The sequence below is a fragment of the Stegodyphus dumicola genome, chromosome 2 (assembly GCF_044657685.1).
Source record: "Stegodyphus dumicola isolate Sdum_Otavi_A_Nest chromosome 2, ASM4465768v1".
Classification (NCBI taxonomy): domain Eukaryota; kingdom Metazoa; phylum Arthropoda; class Arachnida; order Araneae; family Eresidae; genus Stegodyphus; species Stegodyphus dumicola.
This window is the reverse complement of record NC_140769.1, coordinates 114244975-114267433: the sequence shown is the minus strand read 5'-3', so window position 1 is coordinate 114267433 and position 22459 is coordinate 114244975. Positions and strand designations below refer to the sequence as shown.

Below are 22459 nucleotides of genomic sequence, written 5' to 3'. Positions count from 1 at the left end.
GAGCATACGAGGGCTGTATGCTGATATTTGATCTTTTAAGTATTTACTTCATTTTTAAATTTTTACTTCCTATATGATTCATTAGTATTTTCGAAAAATGTTTGTATAAAGTTCAAATTAAAACCTTTTTTTATGAGACATGACCTTGTTGCAACTAAGCTTGGCAATGTTTCATAATTTGAATCGGTTACTCAAGGCAGAAGAAGAGCAATCACGTTTTCTAATTTTGCTTCATACAATGGCCGAAATCCACTTCTATTTTAACACAGTTTTAAAATGCTGTATTTGAATAAGCATACAATAACGTGGTTTTCAAGTTTACTTCTGTACTTAGATAACTGACGTAGATTAATCTATTGAAAGAAAAGCGCAAAGCATAAAAATCATATTTTTAAAGAATTTCATGTAACTTAAATGCAGTTAACATTTTTGTCCCAAAATATTGGTAAAATATCGGTATTAGATAGAGTTTACAATCTTGAGCATATGTTAAATAAGGGAAAATATGAACATATGTCTACAAGATGAATAGGGAAGAAAGATATGAAAGTGTACAAATAAGTTACTTATTATAGCTTAATATTGAATATTATTTTATTAGTGACAATACGTAGTTATCTTGCTTCAGATAGTGAGTACATTAGCTATTTAATTTATGTACACAAGAATATTACTTTAAATTTTACTTTACAAAGTATTCTAACAGTTGTACATTTTCTTAACTCGTTCAATATCTGAACTGGTCATTCCATTCTTGGAATAAGGATTGGTAAGAGGTGTTCCATCTTTAGCTTCCATTGTGTTTGATTGGCCATCTTTAGAGAAAGCTGTGTTTCCGTAGATCATAATGGATCCGTAATCAAAAGAAGTCAGCAATAAATTCTGAGACGGGGATAATTTAGCAAAATTGTACTCTAAGCCTGAAAAAAAAAAAAAAAAAAAAAAAAAAAAAAAAAAAAAAAAAAGGATAAAATGGAATTATAGTTTATTCATATATTTATTGAGATTTGACAACAAAAAGCAAAGTTTTGACAATATCTTCTTACCTTGATGGACATTTTCGAGATAGACATTGATATAATCGTCTCTGTCCGATCTATTCTGTTCGTGGTAAAATCCCAGTGCATGCCCCAATTCATGTACAACAGTCCCTGTGAACATGCAGCCATCACCTAGAGACACTGGTTGTCCGCCACCAATCTTTCCGACATGAGAATAACACCTGTTGTAAGTAATAAATATTTCTGAATTAAAATAAGTTGAACTGAGCCCAAACATGTATAATTTTCGTTTCAGAAGAAAATATTCTTAACCAGCGTTTCCCAAAATGAAAGTCCCAAACCAGTAAAAGTAAACCCAACCAGTAGTCATTTCTTTGATGCTCCCATAGAGACCGACCTAAAGCACGCACAACCTTCTTTCTGTTAGTGTGAGATACCAGTTGCAGCAGTTCTATCATTTTGGCGGAAATCATAGTTACAGAATCATACACACTAATAAGCCGGTTTAAGCTCTTAATGCCGGAAAAAAAGGATCGTTAAGCGGATCGAACAAAAAAATATCATACGAAATATTATGAAAAAGCACACTAATAGCATAAGTTAAAAACAGTATTTAACAGTGAAGTACTCAGACAGAAGAGAAACACTCCCAAGTAAAACATAAAGTTAACTAGCACAACAACCTTGTGTTTGGCGTACATTTTACTCAAGGCTGTATTTATTTAGACGGCCAACAGATACAGATCTCTCTTCGTCAAGAGAAAAGAAATCTGCAACACAGCAATAGCCCCAGTAGTATTTATACCCAAAAGGAGTAAAACTAACGAGAATATAGTGTCATCTGTCGGCAGAAAGAACAATAAAATTGAAAAATTAAGTTAATAGAATTTTAATTGCGTTAGATTGAATTAGAATTAAAGTTATCAACTAAAAAGACAAATCTTTGTCAATGTGAAAAGCGTCAAGAAAATTCAGTTTATCAATGAGAGAAACTTCTTGTATAACTTTTACAGATCCAATTAAGGAAGATAGATTAAGTCAAAACTCTGAAAAAAATTTCCAACTACCTGCTGAAGATATTTTAATTTCGACATATTTGATATAAAATTCATGTTCCTTGATGTTATATTTTAATGCTTTTTTATTTGACGGATATATCCTAAACCCCACTGAAAAGATATGTGATAAATTCACCAAGAAGTAAAGTCAGAAATAGAAACTTTAAGAGCAGAACCATGCAACAGGAAAGCAAATGACTTGAAAATGGAAGTTTCTGAGAGTTCTGTTACTGACAGAAAGATGAAATGGAAGCGTGATAAGCACAATTTTTTAAAGCATCTCCATTTTTCGCTTAAATACATCAGAATATTATTTCCAAATGTATACAAGTCCATTGTTATCTCAAGTTTCCTATTAACATTTAGAAAGTTTTGCATTAATTCAAATAGTCACTTCTTCGCCACATTATAAACAACACGCGCAAACGTCTCTCTCAAACTGAATGTGAGTTAAATTACTTTCATTAAAAAAATGCCAGTTCTATTTAAAATTTTCTCTCAATTGGTCAATCTTGGTCTAGAACCGAAAGCGCTTGTCAATGTTATAAAAACGTCATTTCTAGTTCTCAAATTCGAGAAACTCACTCCGCAGTCGGCTGCTTCTGCCCATACTGTTAATCATCTCATTGTAAATACTAATTTAATTTTTCATATCTATAATGTTAATTAGTCGGAGGATTAGATGAGAGTATAAAAATATAACGTTAATTTTTCAAAGCCATCAAAACTTCAGCTTAATTGTAGTTCTAACGTTATAATTTCCAAAGCTGATAAAGGTGGACAGATCGTTGTTCTGGGCAAACACATATACGTTGATGAAGTCAGAAAAATGATAAATAAAGGCCCATACTCAGTCGTCTCTAAAGACCCTTCAGCTTCTGACTTCACGAAAGTTAGCTGTTTAAGCACCTCTTGTACTATCAACTCTCTTAGCATAGGAGCCTTCACGTTTATCATAAAACTCTTCCTTAATTGTATCGCATTGTCATTAGTAGGTGCATGTACACTGATAATACTAATATTTTGAGGAAAACCTCGAATCCGCCCTTTACAAATCCTTTCATTTATAGATTTGAAGTCTATGATTCTATCTCGTAATTTCCTAGTTACTACAAATCCTGCAGCAAAGCAGAGCTGCTTACCTTGAGAGCTATATACAACACTGCATCTTCTTTTATCCAAAATTCCTTGGCCGAGCCATCTAATCTCCTGAATGGCTAAAATTTACAATTCTCAAACATATCACTCTTATAGAGTGGACATAATACGCACATCTAGTTGATATGTACTATGTCCACTCTAGTTGATATCTAGTTGACTAAAACATCTAGTTGATGTTTTAGTCAACTAGATATCAACTAAAACTATCTAGACTAAAATCTATATCTAGACTAAAACTATATCTAGACTAAAACATCTAGTTGATATGTTTGATCATATCACTCTTATAGAGTGGATCTATATCACTCTTATAGAGTGGACATAGTACGCACATTCCAATACGCAAGTCCATTGTCGTTACACGTCGTGTGAGTGGTATCCGTCCATGATTTAGCCCTAGAGATTTCTGAACCGTAATTTTTTTACAGGGTGGGATAGTTAGCCCATGGAGGTCGGAAGTAACTTTACAAATCCTTTCTTTCCTCCATGAGTTAGCCCACGCCCAACCCCAACCTACAAGACCTCTGCACTAATATAATCCGCAGGGGCAGATTTCCCGGCTAAACCTCCGGACGGTGAGTACTTATTTCAGTCACCTCATGCGACATGCATGAGCTACACTGAGACTATTCATTCTGGTGGTCAGACACTATCCCGTGCAAAAATCAACAGCTATTTAAAAAGATTATGGTATCATGTACCAATTTATTAAACAGTAACAGATATCATATGAATTAACATTTGCTTGGTTTTTTCCCTTCTCAGTTACAATAATGTTTAGGTTCGTTTAAATTATATATACTTTCTAAATTTGAACTATATTTAACCCATTTTTTTCCATAGAAAGTTAATATTGCGGAACGCAGTTACGCCATATGCACAATGTGTTTATTTATCTAACCGCTGCGTTCGGCGACTGCGTTTAAGATATTTCAGAAGTTAATCTTGTTACGTTATTTTGAGAATGTTATCCTTTCGAGCAGCTTTTATGTGTCTTAATAAAAAAATATGATCAATGTATTTTGGGGAAATTCAGTAATATTTCTAGATGTCTTCATATTACTGCTTATATTTCTGGTACTTTTCATTTATAGCCTTCATAACATTTTATACCGAATAATAACTTACGAAAGCTGATGTGGAGAAGTAATATCTTATGTTGTGTTAAATAGGAGACATATGCAGCTAGAGATGGGATAAATCAAGTGTATTATGAAAGAATTGCTAAATGAAGGGCCATGCAGTATTTTTGCTGCATTATCTTATTAGAAAATTGCATTTCGCATGGCGTATAAAAGTGGTTAGAGCAAAAATCATGCTATAATTTTATTTTTCATCACACAAGTTTGCGATCGTATTGTTTTCTGTTATAAACAGACACTAAAAAGAGAAATAAAAATTAGAATGTCGCGAGAAAACGATGTGTAATGTTTCTGAAATTACATTAGATTGTCGCTAACAGAAGCCTTGTTTCATATATTTCCTTGGTACTAAGATGGAAAGAAGAGATTTCAGCTTTATTTTCTGATCGAAATATTTGTCATGCTGTTTAAGGTTCTAAGCACGGGTTTCAGGTTCTTTTACTGGTAAAATATAAAAGGGGCTCAAAGCCCACTTACACCTTCAAACTTGCAACGGCCGAGGTTGCTCTTCCTCGCTCTTCTTTCTTTCAATGATTAAAGAAAAGGTGAAAAAAAATCTCTCTGCCTCTCGGGAAAGAATTTTTAAAACCTCGGCTTCTCAAAAATGAAGACCGCTCCAAATTCAGCGTGGGTTTAAATTAGTTATAATTTTTATCCATTCATATTCTTTTTTAAATTATTTTAAGCCAACCAGAAAAGGGTGATAACTGAAGCCGTTTTTCCAAGAACAAGTATAACCCCCTCCAAATGATGACAAACCCTATTTTTTTTTAAGCACGACTCTGAGGAATATTTTCAACTTCTCCCCAAGAAAGAAACCCGTATTCAGTAGTAAAAGTTGAGGAGAAATCCGCAGCTGTAGTCCCCGAACTTTGAATCTAAAAGTGAATATCAGTCTGGGAAAAGAATTCCACGTTATCAGCCATACTACACCTTTCACCAGCCCTCCAAGAGCTTAACGCATTCAAGAGAATGTTTAAATTACAATACATTAAATTCATTAAGAATTAGTACAAAAATTATTAAATTCATTATAACCTAATAAACAGCTATTCCTATATTCTATATTAAGTTTATTATATACTATGAATTAGTACTAATATGCCTCAGACTTTCCTAAAATATGAGAAATGTTTACTTGATTGGAAAGACAGTATTATAACTTGTGTATTTTAAGCATTTACTGTGTAAATTTATGTTTTTATTTTAAACATTTACTATGCAAACTATGCAATTTTATGTATACATGTACAAGAGAAATTCATAAAATATTTATAATTACCCTTGTCCACGGAAGATTCTGATATAATCCTGCTGATTAGTCCTGGGAACGAAGCGGACACAGGTGTTATCGTGATAGTCCTGCATTCCTTTTAGAATGACGCTGGTGAAAAAAGCTATCGAAGAGTGAAATAAAAATAGGTATGAGCACTATGTAATAAACTTAAATATTAAAACATAATATGTTTCACATTTTCATTATATTTTTATATTAGGAGCTGTGTTCTTTTAGTTACAAATGCATGATTATTTAAAAAATGGAAATCTAATACTTTATCATTCTATTTCGAGATTAGTACAACTATATATTTTTCTTAATGCTTTCTTTTTAGAAGTATTGCGTTCTTAGCTAATCATTAAGATGTATAACGTGTTGGATCATGATGCACCACACAGGGTTAGAGTAGATGGAGCTATAAAATGTTATAAAAATGTAATGAACAAGCTGGGATCGAAAACTCCTCTAAATTGCCATCAAGTCTAAACGAATAATGCAGAGAAGAAGCACAGTAATTTTAGTTTAATAATAAAAATCAATTCGTACTCTTTTAAAATTTGCACAATGTTAAAAGCACTTTATTCTGGGTTAAAATATAACGGTATCAATTAAAAGTTTACAATAAAAGCCTCTATCTTTAAAAAATAAAGATTAAAATGAGGATTGATTCCAATTAATTGAAATAGAGATGGATCCTTCAGCTAAAATATTTCATTCTAAAATATTTAAGATTTGTATAGCTTGGGATATTATCTGCTTTTATCATTCGCCGATGGGTAATCTGGCAGTGATCAATCCGTAAGCGTGTAAAAAGGACTTCTTTTCGATATTTACTCGTGATACAATACACGATTTCAGGCTTCACATGGCGTGGCTTATTATTTATTTATGTCCTCTTGTGCTTTTGCCATTTTTGAAAAACTTGCTGCTTTACATATTTTATAATGCATGTCTAAGAGGTGTCAACTACATAGACTGCATCAGCAGAATTGGTAGCAATGGATCTGCAAGCTCATTTCCTTTTAGACCTGTGTGACAAGGAATCCAACAATATCAAATATCGGTGTTAAGATCCTTAAGATCTACATAGGGATTAGTAACCTCGGTTAACAAAGAATTTCCTGAATGACTTGAAATAAGTAGAAGTGCTTATTAAATAGAAAACATTTTTGCAGAAAGCACGGAGCAAATTTTGTGAAATCGAAAACCCTCAGTGATACTACCACAAGCAAATGGCGATCCAGCATGATCATTAAACCTTGATCCATCAGTAAATAAAGGAATATAATCTTTGTAAATATTTTTGTGCTCATACAAGATTTGTCTGTATTCAATTTCACTAGTGTAACTTTTGTCCGAAGATGGGAAAAATATTAATTTTAAAATCATTCAATACATACTTTTCAAGAAATGAGAAATTGCGCAAAAAAGAAGGTAAAATACAAGATGACCTTGCATGGTACAAAGAAAGATAAAATCATTCTATAGATGGATGTGAGCAGGATGACATAAGTGAGGCATGACCTTAAAATAGTAATTTACATATAAATGACAACGCCTTCGTTTTCATGCTGGTTCAATATATTCTGTATACAAGCTTTGAGCAGGGAAATCTTGAACTGATCTGTAAAAGCTTAAACAGATCCGTAAAGCTTGGTGTTGTACAGGGTCATGCCTTGCCAACACAAAAGGCCATGCTGCATCAGCCGTGCTAGATGGAAAAACCATAGTCCAAATTACACCTAATTAATGCCTTGTAGATATAGGTGCTGCATTGTAAAAGTGATCTGTATTCCAAGAAGTACTAGAAAACACATTAAACATGTTCAGAAGTTTTAAACATTTGTTCTTTCAGAAATGCAATGTAAAGGAGGAAAGTTAGCTTCATGTTATGGACCAAGAAATGTTGCTTCTGATAGCACTGGAATTAAACGTCATTCCAGGCGAGTTCGGGATCAGGATGTTAGTTTCGTTTACGAGAAAAATGCACACAGACACAAATGGTCTTCTGGTTAGAAAAACTTAAAATCCTCTGTATTTGCGCAGTTAATATTCCTGTTCAAAAAGATCTGCAATTGTCTTTCCATACAATGGATATCAGCGCCTTGACAGCTTATCTGGAGATCATTAACGTATAACGTTTCAATTAATGTTGAGGAGAGTTCTTTTAAAATGAAATTAATTTTGAACACCTCGCAGGCATTCAACATATTATAAATCTCGTATTATGCCATAAGTCAAGGTGATCTTTATTTCTGGTAGATTTACTTTCAGTTTTCCTCAAATTCATTCTTAATAAAAATGTACATCCAGTCTAACAATAAATTAAAAAGATCAGGAAACATTAATCGAAGAACCTATTATTTCTTGGGATTTGTTTTCAGCAGTAGAATGGGATTTGCTTGGCAATATTTGTGCAGCAGAGAACATCCGCTCAACAGCATACACTTTTCTCTCTTGCTTTCTAATTTTAAGAAAAAATATTTTACCATTTCTATTAGTTCAAAAGACGGAAATTTGATGAATAAAGATTGCCTGACAGTGTCTTTCTACAAACTAGTTTGAAATCTTGCTCATAAAGAGTACCTTCCCGTATCCCAATCCCACGAAGACGTTGATCAACTATAGAGTTATATTGTCACGATAAACCAGACGGCCGTTCGAAACGTATCCTCAATATTGGATCGACAGAGGTGGTAAAGTTTATTGGCCAGCAAGATCGTCAGACCTCACTTGCATTGTCTACTTTCTCTGAGGGTACGTCAAGACATTGGTGTACGAAACCCCGGTAGAAGTGCTGAGGAACTTGTTGCCCGCATCTTGGTAGCTGCTGGGGAAGTCCGGGACATGCACGGCCGGCATTTTCAAGAACATTAAATCTTCCGCGTGCCGGAGTTGTGAGGCTTGAATCAGGGTGCGGGATCGAACACCTTCTTTGAAGATGATCGTTGTCTATTTCTGTTCTTATTTATTGATTTTTGGTGTACTAAGCATGTTAAACATGTTTCCTCACCCTGTTCATGTTCTTCCTTTCTTGTGTTTTGTGTTGTTACCATTGCATCAGGAAAGCCTTTTCGACCTAGATGGCTAATATCTGCCTATTATTAACTGCAGACATATTATCTGCTTTTATTATCTGCCTGCATTATTTTGTTATTTTCAATCGTCTAGATCAATATTTCTTAACCGACGGTCCGCAAGAAATATTTGCCGGTCTGCGAAATATCCAGCTATCTGTCCAAAACCCAAAGTGTCATCGGCCGACAACCGATATTACAACAGAACCTACATTACAATAACAATAGTTTACTAGTTTAGAAAGTAATATGATCGATGATGAAAAATATATTAAACTGGCAACTATGTACCTAATCGCCTTTCATAAATTGCCGTGCCTTACACTTAACACCAGTTAGTGCGCCCCTATCTGCCTTGAGTATCGCTGATTACTTGAACGTTGAATATCTATCGTAGTGTTTAAGGCGTCTTAGGTTAGGTTTCCCTTGTTATTCTGCTTACATTCTTCTGCACGCTTTTAATAACTGTTTTTAATAACTTCTGAATTTAATACTGAGTTATAACTACTATTTCCTTAACTTTAAGTAGATTAAAAATCAATAACCAGGATGAGTAAGAAGGAAACGAAAGGCACATTACTAAATTTCGTGCAAAGAAAGGATTGTCCAAAACCAAGTACGTCGTCCGCACCTTCGAATACAGATGAAGGTGAATATAGCCCACAATCTGCCAAAAAAAGAAAAAGCTTTGTGAGGCACTATATAGCAGATGGTTTAGTCCTTTGGCCACAATCAGAAGAAAATTGTTCAATTGTTATAATGAATTCCGATTATTTCAATTGTTGCCACTTGAGGACGAGAAGAGGTTGACAAGTGGCGTTCCAGGTATGGTATACCATACCTGAAGCGCCCTATAGGGATCCTCATTCTATTGTCCAGGGACCGTCACTGATACTTTTATATTCAAGGGTTTTTGTGATTATTTTTTAAAATATTGTGTGATTTTTCTCAAAGGTTTATTTACTTATATATGATAACTATACTGATATGTAATAATTACGATATTTACTTATCTTTATATTTAAATATGATTGTAGGCAAATAAAAATAAGAATATTACAATTAACTTATGTAGTAATTCCTGAATACCTTGTAGAGGTTTTTTTTTGGGGGGGGGGGGAAACCACCGGTCCGCGACATTTTTTCGTAAGTTTTACCGGTCCGGGGACCAAAAAAGGTTGAGAAGCACTGATCTAGATTACTCTATCTCTCCTAAACGTTTGTAACCAATTTGCTGCGACATCCTATGTATATATATATGTAAAATAAAAAAAAATATGTAAATCAAAATTATAATTTAAACTAACTGTAAAACGTAAATTGTCCCTCTTTATTCTAAAAATCGTAATAACTTCTCTGCATTGCGTCATTTCTAGATCATTCTATGCCCAGCGCAGCGCTAATGACGTAATAATTGGGAACTGAAACTACCATTTTAAACCAAAACTTTTCCTCTTCGCGTGCTTTCATCTTGCATAACTACGCACTTCAGCTTCTGACTGTGCTGTGCTTGGACACAATTTCGCTATGCTGCTTCCTATTGCAATAATATCAATAATGTAAATGCTCTTGAACAGGCACAACTAGTGTGCCAAGTGATCTGTGGCCACATATGTCAATTGGAAATAAAAATGGAATTAAAACCGCCTTGACCGCCAAGCTTTCTTTACGAAGTCAACAAATTAGCTTACGACGCAATCAGAATACTGCCTCTTCGGAAAAAGTCGGAACACTGTTGATAACTACGCATCAACAGTGTTCCGACTTTTTCCTTGCTTTTATTATAACATATATAGTCATTCATTAGTTAGAAAGGTTCATTATTTAATTACACCATCAGTAGACACAATTACGTAATGTAAAACGTAAAGAATACATTTCTTTAATCACAGAAAAAAATGCTCTATTAATAACGAAACATACCCACAGAAGAATCTATTACGTAAGGAACTACAGCTCCAGGCCATCTATAGTTTTCACCTGGAATAGCATTTCTTTCAGCATCCTGAAAAAAAAATCTGATTTCTGTTACTCGTATTAGGATTTGGTTTGATTAACGACGTCTACACTATTAACAAATGACGACTTTACTTATTGAATTTAATTCAATAAGAATCATTTATGTTAAATTATAATTTATAATTTAACATATAAATATTTCCTTAACTTTAAGTAGATTAAAAATCAATAACCAGGATGAGTAAGAAGGAAACGAAAGGCACATTACTAAATTTCGTGCAAAGAAAGGATTCTCCAAAACCAAGTACGTCGTCCGCACCTTCGAATACAGATGAAGGTGAATATAGTCCACAATCTGCCAAAAAAAGAAAAAGCTTTGTGAGGTACTATATAGCAGATGGTTTAGTCCTTTGGCCACAATCAGAAGAAAATTGTTCAATTGTTATTATGAATTCCGATTATTTCAATTGTTGCCACTTGAGGACGAGAAGAGGTTGACAAGTGGCGTTCCAGGTATGGTATACCATATGAAAACATACATAAGGAAACATTTATATGTTAAATTATAATGAAGTACAGCGTAATTTCTTCGTGTTAGTAACAAATATCTTTACGTTAATAACAGCCGTGATTTCTCTTTTTATTGTATAAAATATACTGTAACATTCATCATAATTTCTTCAACAGTAATAGTCCATTTTAAGCATAATCAATGAATTCAATTGATAGTTTAGGATACAAATTTGAGGTTTAGAACTGTATGCTTTGATTTTGTTCAAGTTCAAGTTTGCCGCAGAAAAATATATAAAGTAGTAAAAAGCAAAGATCATTTTAATAAACGATATAAATTAGCTCGAAGAAGAGCTTGGGGGCAGTTATAATACAGAACATGTTCGCAGTAACTGAAAATGGAATGATTAAATTCACATTTCCGTGATTTACTTCACTGCTGGGCTTCATTAAGGTCAAATTTTAAGGAAAATAAAGGCACTAAATAGTAATCTCCAAAGCTTTACTAACTATTTTACTTTTCAAGCAGTGTAATAACTTCAGGTGCCTATATCAAGTAAATTTGATTTGCTGCATTAGAGCTTCGTTCATAAAGATTTTTAAGAAATGCATTTAACATGCTAAGAAAATTCATTCTAAGCATCTTTAATTCACTCTATACTTAATAACAATGCTCAAATACGGATGTTACTTAAATATTTAATCAAATAACACATGTGTAATCAAATAATTGTAATTTAAACTATTAAACTAAACTCAGTGGCGTAACAGCCCTAATGGGCCAAAGCCTGCTGTGCCCGAAATCTGCTTTCTTAACCGTGGGTCCCAGGGTGCGTAAGCATATGCCCTGAACAAGCGCTCAGCTTGTTGCAGGACTAACTATTAAAACTAAACTATTAAAATAACTAAGCTAAACTATTAAAATATTTTAATTAATTGCTAACCGATAACCCTCTAAATTGAGATATAACTTCATTAACCTTTAGCCTAATAACTTAAAATTATAAGGTGTTTGTCCCGCCTTCTTAGCGAGCCTTCGTGGTGTAGTGGTCTGCAAGCTCAGCGCGTAATTGAGAGGTCCGCTGTTCGATTCCCAGCGAAGGCTTTGCTAATTTTTCATCTTTCCTGCTCCGAAATAACCTAATGTCACTACAGTGGCGCCTGAACTAAAAGAGTATTGGATGATGATTTTCCTCACCCAGGATTTGGTGATTGGGTTCCCTAAAAATCCCAGTCGCTTTTTAAAAGGAGAAGTATATAAGATATTTCTCCCGCCTTCTTTGCGTGCCTTAGGGGTGTGGTGGTCTGCACGCTTAGGGAGTAATTGAGAGGTCTGTGGTTCGATTCCCGGTAAAGGCCTTGCATATTTTTATCTTTTCTGCTCCGAAATAACCTAATGTCACTACGGTGGCGCCGGAACTAAAAGGGTGTTCAATGATGATTGTCCTCACCCAGGATTAGGCAATTGGGAGTCCTTAAAACCCCAGGTGCCCTTTAAAAGAGGGAGTATATAAGGTATTTTTCCCGCCTTCTTAGCGAGCATTCGTGGTGTAGCGGTCTGCACGCTCAGCGCGTAATTGAGAAGTCCGCGGTTCGATTCCCAGCGAAAACGTTGCTAATTTTTCATCTTGCCTGCTTCCAAAAAAGATACCTAATGTCTCTACAAAATGATAAATAATTTACTCATTAAAGAGGGCTATAACAAGATAAATAACTTTATTTTTTTTTAAATATAATGTTGCACTATCCTTAGGTTTATGGATGCACGAAAGTGAAAAATGTGCAGTGCCTTCCCTGGGATCTGAACTCCGGACCTCCCGAAATACGCGTTCAGCGTGTTTCTAGTTGCACCACGAAGGCATTCGGAAATGTAGGAGAAAATACGTTATATACTCCCTCTTTTAAAGGGGTACTGCAGATGAAGAGAAACAATCGCCAAATCTTGGTGCTGACGAATTATCGTCCATCATATGTTTAATTCGAAAGCTACTTGTAGGGTATTTTAGAACTTTTTTGAACTCAAGAAACTGACGAAATCCCCATTGCCTTCCCCGGATTCGAAGTCCTGCCTCCCTAATACTCGTGGAGTGTGCTTCCGGTCACATCACGAAAGCATGTGGAAATGTGGAAAGGAGGGAGAAAATACTCTATAATGTAATAAAATGACTTCTGTACGACTGTTTTGGTGTAAATGTTTGAGTATGATAAGTTTTATTTTAGGTTTCATTGAAATTATTGTTTAAAAGTATTTAATGCTTTGTAATATAAAATTTAAATAATAAATGCAAGGGCCTTTGAAAATTGTATTTGCTGCACATAATACTTAAATATAAAGAAAATATAAAAAATAAGCTTTTAAAAATTAATGAAAGAAAGTACAAAATTATTATGCAATATTCTCAAATAATTATTTAATATTAGACTGCATAGCCTGAATTCTCATTTTAAATATTTGTTGTGTTAGCTCTATTTTTAGGTTAATAAGGTGCTTGCCATAACATGATGGAAAAGTAGCAAAATTTTTCTGTAATTCTTTGACTCATATTAACTCAAGTTCATATTCAACTGTTTTGCTTGTTAAAAAGCTCTCTTCTACGACTTATCATCTATTTTTCTATAGTTCCATACTTCCTAATCGAACAAAAATTTCTCGTAATTTGATGTTTTGCTTCTAACTATGTAACTCATTATATTCTTTCAAAAGTATAATTATTTCGGAAACATTCATTTTTAAACTTCGAAATATGTTTAAGTTTTACCTAAAATATATAAAATATTTTACATACTTTTTAAAAATCAATTTACAATGAAGATATTAATAAAAATGCATGTGATTTCTATTTATCACATTTAAATCATGCTGATAGTTTGCTCAAATAAATGTCATGCTCGGAAAGTCTACATGTGCTTTATACTAATAGCATAAAATAGCAAAAAATAACAAAATACAGATTGACCTGCTTAGTTCAGGTACTGTTTGCAGTATACACATTTAAGTCTGTGACATAATCTCAAAATACACTTCGTCACTACGTCTAGTATAATAAACCTATATTATTATCTACATAAATCTATATTATTAGTTTTATTTTAAGGCTTTGACTACGAATTTAAAAAAAGTCATACCCCGTTTTCTATTCAAGTGAACAAAATATGTCATAGATAAGGTAAATTTAGCATTTGAGAATTTTTTGACAAGCGGTTTTGAAGCCAAAAGCTGGGACATGTCCCAGCCGTAATTAATGGTGAGATACATATGTCCCACACTTAGCGATCAAGGGGTTAAAAGTAGAAGAAAAGTAATTTTTAACAAATAACATTTAAATATTTTGTTATTTTTATGTTAATGTTATGTTAATAAAAAAAAGTTTTATGTACAAATGTTAAATAATGTATGAATGTTTAAAAAGCATTCATACATTTAACAGTGAAAACGGTATAAACATTTTCGTGGTGTAACGACGAATAGTTTGAATCAAGGAAAGGGCATTGCGGATTTCTTTTCTTGGAGATTTACCTGACATCGAAAAATTTTTGAATTAATTCTAAAATTCAAAGCTCAAAAATAAAATATTTCTCTTTCCTAATTTTGTAAAATTATCATTAAGTGGGAACATAAACATCAGTCAGGATCACAAACATCAATTTGCCATGCACTGTATGTAGAACATTTTTTTTCATTTGCAGTTCTTTTGCATTCTTATTAAACATAAAAGTACCATAAGCTACCATTTAAGTTAAAATTATTATGCTACTGAAGAAAAAAGAGTCTACAGTAGAGTCGTTTCAAATTTATGGGCCCGTTAAGTTATGTTACATGCATCATAGGTATTGCCCACGCTACTTAACGTATGCCGTCTTTGCACGAGACATAAAATCTTTTAACATATTTCGCAGGCTGACAAATAACCATTCCAAATGGCTAAGAACTTTAGCTTATATATCAGACTCTAACAGCTTAATAAAATGAATATTAATGAAATAAAGACATTTTTAAAATAATAAGAAAACTATACTCACAAACGGGCCATCAATTCCTGCCATGTCGCCTCCAAACAAATCAGGATTCTCAATAGCCTTCCGTTGGGCAGCTGCAATGAGAGTTAAAGCTTTATTAATAATATTTCCTTCTATGTCGATAACCTTACCAACAGAATATATTTATATATTTTAATTTCTGAACATTACCTTATTTTGATGTCAGAAATTCTGCTACTGCATTCAGCTAAAATTTGTTTTGAATAGAAAGTGCATGCCTCACTCGGTGAGTTATTTTCTCCTTCCTTACAGCGTTATTTTGTAGTGTAATTGGAAACATGTCCCGCTAGAACTCAGGAAATCCGAAGTTCTAATCCAGGCGAGGACTCTGCACATTTTTCACTTCTCTTACTCCAATATAAAATCTCTAACAGTCTCTAAAACTCCTTCTAGTGTCTAATTGGTGACCACAACAACACTTAAATGTTTTAATAGAAACAATGATTAACTCTTTCGCATCTATAGAGGCCAAAATCTGTTCCTTTTAGGCATCTGAAACACCCAAGTATACGAATCTCTGTTGAAATGGATTTTCTTTGCCCCTGTCAAGTAGAATCTAGAGCGTTAATAATGACTTACTTAAGCAAAGCGATTACTTCTTTCTTGGGGATCTTCGTGCGGCAACACCTATTGTGTTCATTTTCCCCTTAGGACTTGCAACTGCGAGCATCAATAGATAAACATTGAGACTAAAAGGAGATGGAAGGTCAAATAAGAGAATCATTCAAATAATACAGCTACTTTAGTCGCTTCAAAAGAAAGATTGGCATTTCATTTAACAAGGCCAGAAGCCAATGAACAATGGATTGAAATGATGGGGGAAGCCACAGGTAAAAAAAAAAAAATAGACGCAGGCATTAGGGTGACTTGCCGATGTTTGAATGCACGGCCGGTATCGGAGACTTCGCTGTGGAAGGTTTAAACAGATTGTGCAAAATTCTACTACTGTCTTATTGGTAACTCTATTACAGGAAGACAATGTGGCAAGATTGTCGCTGTTACAACAATCAGCTGTACGATAAAAATGCCCATTTTAAAGTTAATTAACTGTTAATTAACTGCGGGACATGTTTCCAATAATACTTTATTTTCAAAAGAAAATAAAAGATTCTTAAATATTTTAAATTTGTTACAAGTAGTAGGAGAGACCGAGCATGAATATGAAAATGCGATAATATTTACATATTTCTATGACTTTTATAAGTACTCAGCTTTTATAAGTACTTCCTATAACTTCTAAGTTTATTATTCTAAACTAACCAGTTATTGTGATGTGGATCTGTATTTTAACTTCTCCTTTCATATTCCTCATCAGAATGCAAACGAGATAGCTAGTATTTAAACTGAGGTTTTGGGATTTTAAGATACAGTGTGTTTCTGGCTACACATGCACGCTTTATGTGAGTTCCTGCCAGCTGGTTTAGTTATAATTATTTCGTTTTGCGTTTTTTCTCTGCCGAATCTTTGGTTTTGACCCTCCGGGTAGAATTTCTTAACGAGCTTGAAGTAAAATATAATTCTGTAGTCTTAAATTATTGTTGAACATTAACTTGAATTTGACTGTTCTGTTTAGTTACATCACCGTGAGCTGTGGCTGATATTGTTTTGTTTAAACCTTTCCACGATTTGGCGGTTATTCCAGACATAGCAATGCTTAGCTTTACGTCTGTTGGGGCAACAAATTGGCAGCAAATCTTCTGGTAAGTTTTAAATGTAAACAAACATGGACGGCATAGCAATCAGAAATTAGGTTTAGCCGCACTTAAAAAACTTTTAAATTGTTGATAATTTCACAATTATTGCATGTAGGTTAACTAAAGGCATAAAAACCTTAACTGGAAGGTAAGAACAACATAATTCAATCATTTTTCAATTCATCAATATTAAAAGTTTTTGAAAGCAAAAAATGCACCATTTATACATATATAAGAATAAAGAAACTGAGATCACTGAGCCGACTAACAGGTTGGATATAAATATACTTTTGTTGCGGCTGATTGCAACCAAAATACGAGGTGCACATCTACATGTTATAGCAGTCCTATATAGTACAAAATTTCAACGTTCTGAGCTTACTTGTTTTTGAGTCATGCGAGATACGCACATACGTACATACGTACAGACGCCACGAAAAATTCTCTTCAGAATTCATTTTAAATCAGTTTTATAATTTTTTTTGGGGAAAGAGTCCTTTATTTTGTCCTTACAACACTTCCTTTTTACTTCATACAAGGAAGTAAAAAGGGAGGAAGATGCCTCATATTCAGAATTCTATGTTGCCATCTAATAGGTAATATTTTCAGGCGAAACCCTTATGCGTATAACCATACATCTGAATTTCCACGTAAAACAATCATTTAATGTTTACTAATTTTTGGACCATTGTCTATTAATTGTAGTTTTAGGAATTGTAGAAATTTATTTTTTATTATTAGTGAACATAACTTCCATTCAAATGATATTTTAGAGATTGATTCATCCTATATTACACTTTAAAGAACATTGAAATAAAATCATTCCTTCTTTAAAAAAATATTCTTAAAACTTTTCTGTAATTATAAAACGATTAAATTTGTTACCATCATTGGTCGGCAGTCCAAGGACCCCTGAGATCACAGCAAAACCGAATATCAAGCGCAACTGCATGTTCATCGTGTGAAACGGACTCCAAGAATGTATCAATATTGGGTAGGCAATTACCATTTGAAATGAAACCTTGGTACGCTATCGCATTCTGAAAATTCACATCTGTTCACAAAATAAGATAATATATCGAATGTTTTCTATTGAGTAAAGATAATTTAGGAGCAATAGAGGAAAGAAATATTAACTTTGAAGAAAAACAAGAATGTAAATCTAAAAATATAATCCTCTGAAATATAATTCTCCAGCTGAGGGCTTTTTAAATTAAAATACAATATTCGTTTCTTTGGGTCAAAATCATTTAAACTTTTGTAGAATTTCTCACCTTATTTAAAGCAGCATAAATTAGATTTGGTAACCCCTTTTGTTTAAGTTTTTTTGAAAGGTACTTTTTTGTAGTTAATACTTGGCGACCCTTTTTTAGCCCAAAGGGGTAGTATCCCAGAAGGGTTATTAGTTTCGAAACTGCATTTTGCGTTCTTTCACTATAAATGTTCGTTTCACTTTTTAAATTATTCCGAGCAAATATTATCGCTCTGTATTATATTTGAAGAAATTAAATAATGAAGAATCTGCATAAATATATGCATGTTTCTCGGATTATGATAAGACGACCCTACCTAAAGCCATCAAATTTTAAATTACGTAATCGTCCACCCGATCATGTCTCGAAATTGTTTTATTATCTGTTTCATATTTTATTAAATTTTATCGAATTTTTGATAAACAAATCTAACTATTTCAAAGCCAGTAATGGCAATACTGTATGTAAAAAAACATTTTTATTTTCAACGCGCGAGACTGTTTATCAGAAATTCTAAAGATATGCTGTTTTCAAATATTTTGTGATATTTTTGTTGAATTGAATTTTATATGGTTTAAATGCGAAGATTTAATAAATTATGGTTAACACCCAAAACGTAAAAAAATGCCCCTTTGGGCGTAATATAAAATCTGAAGGCTTTCAGATTTAAAAAAAAAATTATTTATTTTAACAAGTTTTGCATTTTTGTGTTGGAAAGCTACTATATATGCATTAATAGATCTAAACGTTTACGAAGGTATATTATATGTAACCAATTAGTCATAAGGAAAAATTGCTATCATAATTGAAAACTTAGTGAAATTTCTAGAAGGAACTCAGGTATAATTGTTGACTACTGTTTTCTTCCGTCGACACTTTTGAAAACTATTAAGTTTTGGTTACATCTATTTCAATTCAATTCATTGAATGCTGCCAACAAATGATATGATATAATTTTTAATACATACTTCAGAAAATTATACATAACTAACACATATTGATTTCCATTTCGCAAGGAATTAAAAATAATTTTTATTGCTATGCTTGAAAACAGCTTGCTCTTTTGTATGATTAAACTAAATTCAGATAAATCTCTAGCTTAGTAATTTTAATTTCAGTGAGAAGTTGGCAAATATGAGGATTTAATTAACTTCTAAAAGGTTTGAATTTAAAAACAGGAGTGAAGAGCAAAGGAGTTCAGATATAAGAATGGAATGAAAAAAAGAAATTAAGGCTATTCACAAGATTTCTCGTTCAGAAATGGTTGTTTCGGTGAACATAATTAGCACTTTTATTTAAATAATGTCTAATAATAAGTTGTTCTGTTTCCAATATTTCGAAATTATTGCGGTGTTTCTTTACATCATGAGAATGGGTATAGGCAATCAGAAACTGAAGTAATTGTAACCGATTATCGTGATAAATTTAAGATAGCCGGATAATTATTGAAAGTTAAATATTTTAATGAACTAATGTAATAAATATATCACATTTGATATGCTTAAAGGAAAAGAAAAAAAAAAAAAAAAAAACAGAGAAGATACGTATTTGCTTGGGATTGTTGATCACTTTTCAAAGTGGGCAGATATAACTTCTGCAAAATATGCTGCAAAATCGTTTTTAAATAAACTTATATTAAAACATGGGGCTCAATGAAAGCAATTTCAGGCAATGATCCGCTGTTCATAAATCATATTTTTGAGGTAATGTGCACGGTTCTTGATATAAAACATTTCAAGATCGTCCCTTATTGACCGCAGACACGGTAACTTTCGGCTCTCCTCATATTTAGAGCGATCCCTTACTGCAGAGACACTATACATTTACAAACATCATGTGTTCTCCGAGATTCAAATCCGGGCTCTTCTGTACAGTAGTCGGCGTCACTAACCACTCTCCCGGTTGAGCGGCTCAAGGAAATGTTCCAACAGAAACGTCCGCATCACCAAAGTACGACGAAGTTCGAAAGAAATAAAGCAGGATGATATAGCTGAAATATATGAGTAATAGCGCAGGAAAAAATACTCAAAGTTATCACTTTGTCAGTTTTAGCCAAAACCTAATATATTGCTCCTACTGATTTGAGTTTTAAGTAATAAGATTAAAAATTCTTGGCATATATTTAATACAGTTTTCCGTCAAAAACTGTATTACGGGCTTCAAGTTAAGTAACATTTACACTTGTGTATCAAAAACTGTTAGGGGCTACAATTAAAGAACCACTTCAGGTTGTCCAATTTTACTGCAAATTTAGTCAATTATTTCTATAAATACAAATTGTCAATTGCAAGTAGTAGAGGCCGAAGAAAAGGCGAATTCGTTATTAAGTTAGTAGAAACTGAGAGTGAAATTAAATCAATAAGCAGCGGTGTTCAACTCTCTAAAAATGTACTATGTGATGCTGAGAAAGGAGAAGCTGATATTTTAGAATTAGTGCAGAATCCTTGGCAGTTAAAGAAGATGAAGGGGTGCGCAAGAGAAAATGTTGTCGGTTTTTAATCTAGTGCTTGATCTCATAAAATTTACAGACCCTGTTACATTATGCTTTAAAATTTTATTATTATTATAATATCCATAGTTCCATATATATTATAATATCCATAGTTAACTAAGACTTACCACATTTAGCCAATATAAAGGTACCCAGATGATTTGATGGAAACGGTGATATTAAACTTATGATTTACGATATTTGCATACCTTCTGTGATGCAAGACTAAGACTAAGCTGCTAACGAGAGTAGTATTTATAAGATGTGGAACAAAACAATGGTGGGGGATTGTGGAATAAATGTTCTTAAGCAAATTCTAAAGAAAGTTCTTGGCAAAGCATTGATGGATTTCGAAGACTTGAAAACAGCCCTTTGTGACTATGGTACAATGATCAGCTCTTGATCTCTAACGTGCGTACTCAAAGATTCAGGCAAACTAGTTCCTTTTGAGTCATAATGTGAAGACGTTGGAATGCTTGATTCAGACTTGATGAAAGCTCCATCACTCGAATAGATCTCCTCGCAGGCTACGACAGTAAAGTTACAACTGTACGCGTTATGGCAGCATCAAGTATACTAATATGAATTATTAATTTTCAATGGTTAGGTCAAAGAATCTAATCATGGGAAATTGTTTAATATTAAAAAGTGTGGCTGAATCAATAGAAGACTCAACTCAGTTCATAAGTGATCAAAAGAAAAAAGGCAACAGAAAAGGTAAAAGATATTTGTGAGGCTTTTCCAAAATCATATGCAAGTGGTCGTGAGATTAAAATTCCTAAGAGACTGAACTTGCAAAATTTGTACTTGTAAAGAGATGCAGTTATGCAATTTTAGCGTGTCCATGTCATGCTGTGTTTAAGTATTAGTTTTTTTGTTCGGAAATAGAGATTTTAAAGTTAAAATTTATGTTAAGTTGTCTTCTTTGAATTCTATTAAGATGGAAGAATATTGCTTATTGATTGTCATTTAATGACAATATTTAATTTGAGCAATTTAGAAACAATATGCGTTCATTATTCAAGTTCAGCGGTATGTGAAACCGAAATGCTTTTGAATCTACAATGCTGTGGAAATAAACTGATGTTTCTCTCGTAAATAACTTATGCTTTGTTGTAAAAAACGAATGTTTATTTTCTTGCCAAGCCGCATGTAAAGGATTCAGCAAAATTCGTTCAGCGAATGATCGGATTTCAAAGAGACAGGAAAGTATGTAAGCATTTGAAAAACGTTTGCATTTCATGGTTAGACTTAAATAAATTGAAAAATCAACTGAAAGAATTCATTACGTAATGATCTTTATATCAACATTCTATTAATTCGTCTAAAAGCACATCTTTATTAATAATATACATTTGTTTAATAATATTTTGATCTGATGCCTTAATTTTACATAATCTGAGTGATTTCTTTTTGTTAAAGTAGATTTATGTTAGCATATTTTTATTTCCACAATTTACATTCTCATTTCTCTTCTAAATTTCTAAAACTCATTGCAAGAAAAGTTTGGAAAATCTAACACTTGTACAAAATTTTAACTCTCTGGATATTGGATTTTTTGCTTGGTGTCATTTCTTGCTTGGTGTATGGGTTGAAGAGTGGCGTTCCATCCTTCGCCTCCATAGTGTACGATTTGCCATCTTTAGAAAAAGCCGTGTTTCCATAGATCATGATGGATCCGTAGTCAAAAGGTGTTAACAAAAGGTTTTGTGATGGTGCCAATAAAGCGAAGTTAAGTGCCATACCTACCAAAAGGAAGTAATATTCGTGATATGTCTGCCAATTAAAACATACAT

General features: G+C 33.1%; 2 protein-coding genes across 2 annotated transcripts in view; both read right to left on the bottom strand.

The window, feature by feature from the left end:
- Positions 1-576: 576 nt before the first annotated feature.
- On the bottom strand, positions 577-17948 carry LOC118181356 (astacin-like metalloprotease toxin 5). Its single transcript, XM_035350483.2, has 6 exons — positions 17805-17948; positions 15208-15278; positions 10642-10723; positions 5645-5759; positions 1047-1222; positions 577-920 (listed from the first exon to the last, which is right to left on the bottom strand). Exons 1-6 carry the CDS (start codon positions 17926-17928, stop codon positions 700-702), a joined length of 789 nt encoding a protein of 262 aa, XP_035206374.2. The 5' UTR covers positions 17929-17948; the 3' UTR covers positions 577-699.
- Positions 17949-21965: 4017 nt separating this feature from the next.
- Positions 21966-22459, bottom strand: part of LOC118181357 (astacin-like metalloprotease toxin 5) — an 80342-nt gene continuing 79848 nt past the window's right edge. The window contains exon 6 of the mRNA XM_085810315.1: positions 21966-22408. Coding sequence (XP_085666441.1) covers positions 22179-22408 — 230 coding nt within the window. The 3' untranslated portion in view covers positions 21966-22178. The remainder of the gene's footprint in view (positions 22409-22459) is intronic.

What these genes read in the sequence shown, in the direction of transcription:
- LOC118181356 (XM_035350483.2), bottom strand. Translation starts at nt 17,928, where the DNA reads ATGGTAATTGCCTACCCAATATTGATACATTCTTGGAGTCCGTTTCAC. An exon ending in CGTAATAGATTCTTCTGTGG is followed by an intron (nt 5,760 to 10,641) that starts GTATGTTTCGTT and finishes ACTCTTCGATAG; the next exon opens with CTTTTTTCACCAGCGTCATT. An exon ending in AGAATCTTCCGTGGACAAGG is followed by an intron (nt 1,223 to 5,644) that starts GTAATTATAAAT and finishes TACTTACAACAG; the next exon opens with GTGTTATTCTCATGTCGGAA.